Genomic DNA, 5,927 nt, shown 5'->3' on the forward strand with positions numbered 1-5,927 from the left:
ATTGATCCATGCATTGATAGTTCTTGACTTGCTACGGAATTTGAATATTTGCTGAATAGATTTATTCAATGGCGTTGTTAAAGCGTATTTGGCTATATTTCCGCTAAGGCGACAGCACTCAGTACTGTACACTCATCTCTGAATGTCTGTAGCGACTATTGATGTAGCCATTGATTATTCCTGAATTGCTGTGAAATGTGAGCCGTCAGTGAATATATTGATGCAATGGGTATGGTATGCCGTAGGTGGCTATATTAAGTACAGTTTTGCTGAATATTATCATCTCCAGCAATAATTGAACTATACATTGTTCATTCTAGAATTGCTATAGGATTAAGGTTATCAGTGTGTACATTAATATAATGGCTATAGTACAGTGTAGATACATATCCTCAGTAAAGGATTGTTCAATGCTAATGTCTCCAGCGATAATTGACCCATCCAATAGTCCATTTGTCACTGATAAAGAATATAGGTTGTCAGTGTATACATGAAAACAATGGTTACAGTGCTTTGTATATGACCATACCATGTACTTTTGTGTCAATTCTAATATGACCAACAGCAATTGGTCTATCCAGTGGTCATTCGAAAGCTGCTGTAGAAATTATGTGATCAGAGAGTAAATTTTTCCAATGGCTATAGTGCTCTGCTGAGGGATATACGTAGTAGTGTATTGTCAATTGTCAATATGCCGAGGGATGATTGATATACACATTAATAATTCTAGAATTGCTGTGGAGTAAGAATAATAAGTGCATAGATTAACGCATGGGCTTTAGTGTTATGTAGCCGGCTCTACTCATTATCATTCTAGAACTGCTATGGAACATAAGTGATTAGTGAATAGTTTAATGCAATTGCTATAGTAAGGTGAAGATGGATATTCTGAGAACCGTATAGCGAATTGTCAATTTTTCTGGCGGTAATTGATATATCCGCTGGTTCTTCTAGAATTGTTATGGTATTCAGTTTATAAGTGAATAGGGTAACTGAATGATAATAGTACAAAGCCGATGGCTGGACAATGGAAGTGACAAAGCGCCTCGATTCCGCGGCTATGAGAGCCACAGCCTCGGCCGCGGGGAACGGTCAAACTTCTTACGCCGACAGACTCAACGTGTCGAGCATAATAGTGCCGGCAGCAGCAATAGTGCCACCGAAGATCGTGGCAATTATAACATCGACTTCGGATGATACCGACATTAGAACGAGTGAGGAAGCTCACGAAGCTATCTTCACCTTGGTTAACGCGAAGACGAGGGGAAACCAAGTGGAGCCATTACGCCACGCACGAGGCAACAGCATTGCGGTAGAAAGAACTACCGCAGAAGACCTCGGGGCATTCACGGAGAACGCCAAGCTAGAGGGCATCGGCCTGAAGGCAAGGATGCCAGCTGGGAATACACCCAGGATGCTCATACACGACATCCCAAGCGAACTGTCCGAAAAGGAGATCCGAGCTTGATTAAGGAAGCAGAACAAAGAAAAGCTTGGAGAGGCGGAAGTGGAAGAAATAAAATTGTGCTTCCGCACAGGGAGGAAGGACAGCGAAGAGACCAACAGCGTCCTAGAAGTCAGCCCGAATGTGCGATGTAAAATGATATCCGGGAAATTGTTTATATCGTGGAATGCGTGAAAATTCCGGGACTTCGTCGCGGTCAGGCGCTGGTGTAAGTGCCAAGGTTTCGGGCATTTAGCGAAGCACTGTAGGCAGAAGCACGACACTAGCTTTCACTGTGCAGAGCCCAGGCACGATACGAAAGCGTGCTCAAGAAGGAAGGGAAACGAAGTACGTGTTAACTGCAAACGAAGCGGCAAGAAATGCTATCATGCAGCTTCCAACATGAATTGCCCTTCCTACAACGCCGAACTGGAGGGGTCAATTGCAAGAACCGTTTATGTATAAGAAGAAGAACGGTCGGACGGAGGAAATACGTATGCCACAGCAGAATATGCAGAGATCGAGGGTAGTGCCCTACGAGGTTAGGTCGCAGATGGAGATAACGGGCGCACACATCATACTCATGCAGGAGCCCTACACAATGGCGAGTATAATACCAGGATTAGGGACGAGCGTCGCGATCGTGTTTCGCGGAGACAAGAGCGCCTCGCCTCTCGTGCCGGTGGGGATTAGAGAAAACCACATCCCGGCTCTCAATGTCGCCAGCTTGTGCACGAGACACTGCGCTTGTGTATAGACAAGCGACGGAGACGCCGATGTACACGCGGCCAGTCAATACGTTTCGCTATAGGAAAATATTGAAGTCGGCATCGCGCAGCTGGATAAGGTGCTGTTGTACCTGCGGGGCAAAAGGGTCATCGTCGGAGCGGGCGTCAATGCTAAGTCGCCGCTGTGGTTCTGCAGGGAGCTCGACCAACGCGGCGAGCCCCTCGATGGCCTGATTTCTCAGCACGGTCCGTTGGTGCTTAACCGGCCGTGCGACGTCACAACGTTTGAGGCAACGCGCGGGAAATCTATCATCGACGTGACGCTCGTCACTCCGGAAGCACTACCGCTCGTGCAAAACTGGAAGTTGCACGAGGACGGAAAATCCAGCGACCACCGAATACTGGAGACGCGACTTAACCTCAAGAAGAGGAAAGCACCGCCACCACCACTACAACAACGCTACCACGCCAGGAAGGCCAATTGGGAAATGTTCCACCAGCACGACTTCGAAGAAAAGAGGAACATGTCCGAAAAGTGGATCAAGTGCCATGCGGACATAGAGAGTATGGTCGCAGAGCTGGAGCGAGTTCTCACCAAAGTCTGCAGTGCGGCCATGCCGAAGAAGAAATGGCACGAATGGTCTAGACCTTGGTGGACCCAAGATCTCACACGTGCGAATAGGGATGCGTACCGAGCAAGAAGAAGGTTCCAGCGGACCAAGGACCCTGCAACGAGGGATTTAGAGGAACAGCGCTACCGCTAGGTACGAAAGAAATACTCCAGAATGGTGACGAACGCGAAGATCCAAAACTGGCACCAGTTCGTCACCGAAGAAGGCAACATAGAGCCCTGGGAAACAACCTACAAGATTGCCCTCGGGAAACTGAGGAGAGGAGAGGCGACGTGCTCACACCGCATGCCGCATGGAGAAACCTAGAGCTGGCGATCCACGGCGGGGACGATGCTAACCGCGCTCGTTCCAAATGACGCCGTGGAAAAAGACACACCCGAGCAACGGTGGATCCGTGAGGACTCCAAGAATGCCCCGGAGCCCGCAGAGAGCCCCACATTCAGGTACGAGGAACTGGGCTGCGCGATAGCGCGTCTCAAAGGAGGCAAATGACCTGGCCCCGAAGCGCGTGTCAAAGGAGGCAAATGACCTGGCCCCGACCGAATCGAGTCGGAGGTGATTCAGGAAGCTTGGAGATCTATTCGTCAAGAGCTAGTGATTCTCGGCAACGCCTGTTTGGATTGGGGATTCTTACCGAGAAGATGTACTGTCGGTAACATTGTTACTATTCTCCAAGGACAGGACAGAGAAAGAAGTGGCCAAAGGTCGTATGTGCTTGCTCTCAATGATTGGCAAGTTATTGGAGCGACTAATGGCGGAAAGGGTGTCCCAACACTTCCGCAACCATATACTGTCATCTGAGAGAGAGTTCGGATTCCGTCCTGGAAAATCGACAGAGGACGCAATTGTGAAGCTACGAGTAGCGATCAATGAGAATAGCGAGTGGAAGTACATTCTAGCGATCGCACTGGACATTTCGGGTGCCTTCGACAACGTGCGGTGGCCTAACATACTCCAAGAACTGAAGCGGAAGAACTACGGGCAAAGCATGCACAAGCTAACGCAAAGCTACTTCGCGGACAGGAGAGTCCAGCTTATGGTGAAGTACGAACCTGTCGTGGAGCCAGTAAAAATGGGTTGCCCGCAAGTGTCTATACTAGTCACCAGCCTCTGGAATCTTGTTTTCGACGACATGCTGGCGCATCTCGAATCCGAGGAAACCCATTGTGAAGCGGTCGCTTACGCCGACGACATAAAGATTCTAGTTGGTGATAACTCGATGGAGGAACTGCGGCCAGAAGGGCAATCAGCGGTCACAACAACCTCTGAATGGTGCAGCCGCAAGTGACTAGCACTGTCGGCCGAGAAGACGGAGATGCTGTTTGTGGATGGGAAGCTCGACGCCGAACGATCACCAACAATTCGCATCAAGGGGAAAAGTATCAGGATGCGCCCATGGAACAAGTACCTGGGCGTTCATCTTCATCACGGCCTGAGGATAGAGAAGCACATGCAAGGAACAGCGCACAAGTGCAGAAGGATGTTCAATAGCATTGCAAAATCGGCCAAGGCCAACTGGGGTCTCGGACGGGGATCCTTAACCACCCTATACAGGGGGCTCTTTGTCCAGATCGCCACGTACACCCTAGCCGGCTGGTGCGACTTATTGAGCCTGAAGACGAACAAGATCCTCGAGAGATCGCAGGGAATGGCCCTGCTTCTAGTCACGAAGGCATACCGAGCAATTTCAACAGAGGCCCTTCAAGTGATAACTGGGGAAATGCCTGTCGACCATTTCTGTATTGCCAGTTGTTGATGTCTCTGGCGGTAATTGATTTAACCTTTCGCCATGCTATCGTCGACGTTTAACTTGTATGACCAGTAAATAGATTATACCATTGCAAATAATATTGTGTAGATGGCTGCAGCCAGTACAGTATATTCAATAGCTAATGTCTCCAGCAACAATTAGTCAATTTCTTGACCATTCTGGAATTGCTATAGTATTTAAAGATCAGTGCATAGGTTAATCCAATGTCAATGGTGCTATTCATATGTATTCAGCCCCTATGTGTGGTCTGGTGCCCTCAGCTGCACTTTGGTGGGCACTGCGATGCCCCGCTCTGGATAGGTTTGGGAAGGTACAGTTTATGAGGCAAGTCGGATTTGATTAAGACATGAGTATGCCCTGTTCGCTGCGATACGATTGTCTTCGTCGCTTCACTATGCACTGCTCTCTTCTACTTCGCTACGTTTTGCACGGATATGCTCCACTATGGTATGGTCAGGTATGCAACGATGGGTAATGTTAGGGTAGGCAGCTGCGCTATGCGCTGCCACCAGTGGTACTCGACTCTTTAATATATTGTGCTATGCTCTGATGTCCTCAACTGCACTATGCCGAGCTCAAATGTGGATAGGCTAGGGTAGGCTAGCTTGGCTTTCAGATATGTGGTTTTCGCTAGTATTCTCTGGCATTCGGTTCATTACGGTGCTCTCCTGGTGTCTGCGTCGTTTTCCTGCATTCCGCTGATCCCAGCTGCAGTTAGGTTGCGGAAAGTATGGCACGTGATATTAGGGTGAGACAGGCTTGGATTGGATAGGCTAGGATATGTTCGGAATCTGTACATTTCGCTGCTATTCGATGGATTCTGCGCATCACAGGGACCTGCTGCACTTTCCAACGATCTGACTGCCACTGCTGCAGTTAAGCTTTATTGTGTCAGCGTAGGATAAGCTTGGGTATTTTGTGTTCGGTTTGGTTAGGTATTTGTGCTAATGGCTCCAGATGGTGGTTATACGGTGCCTCATATTTCTCTGCTGCCCTCTGATGCTCTATCCTGCGCTCTGCTGTGTCATGTTGTGGTTAGCACCAGTTACGCTAATCAAGGAAACAGTGCTATTCGCAGCTGTTCTTTGGTATTCGGAGCATTACTGGGTTCCTTTGCGTCGTCCTGCGCACTGGTGCGTCCTCCTTCGGCAGGCTGCACGCTGCTGTGCCCCGCTCTGTTTGCGGCTTTATCCAATGCTGTGCTGTGCAATGAAATGCTGTGCTATGGTAACGGTGGTGCTCGAAGAGGCGCCGTCCTGTGCAATAGTGAGCGGTGCTGTGCTATGCGGTAATATTCGGTGCTATTTATTGCTCTGCATTGCTGTGCTACGTCCGGCAGCGCGCAGCTGTAG

At 49.1% G+C, this 5,927-nt stretch overlaps 1 protein-coding gene across 1 annotated transcript; it reads left to right on the forward strand.

Annotated features, from left to right (window-relative positions):
• The first annotated feature begins 1,955 nt into the window (after positions 1-1,955).
• LOC108549773 (uncharacterized) lies at positions 1,956-2,936 on the forward strand. Its single transcript, XM_017903289.1, has 2 exons — positions 1,956-2,195; positions 2,283-2,936. The coding sequence occupies exons 1-2, from the start codon at positions 1,956-1,958 to the stop codon at positions 2,934-2,936; spliced, it is 894 nt and encodes a 297-aa protein (XP_017758778.1).
• Positions 2,937-5,927: the final 2,991 nt, after the last annotated feature.

Source organism: Eufriesea mexicana, unplaced genomic scaffold, assembly GCF_001483705.2.
Source record: "Eufriesea mexicana isolate 0111107269 unplaced genomic scaffold, ASM148370v2 scaffold2232, whole genome shotgun sequence".
In the NCBI taxonomy this organism is placed as follows: Eukaryota; Metazoa; Arthropoda; class Insecta; order Hymenoptera; family Apidae; genus Eufriesea; species Eufriesea mexicana.

Bases quoted from the DNA above. Each gene is read 5' to 3' on its own strand.
- LOC108549773 (XM_017903289.1), top strand. From the start codon at position 1,956: ATGCAGAGATCGAGGGTAGTGCCCTACGAGGTTAGGTCGCAGATGGAG. The intron at 2,196-2,282 runs GTATAGACAAGC...GGCATCGCGCAG, and splicing joins GCACGAGACACTGCGCTTGT to CTGGATAAGGTGCTGTTGTA.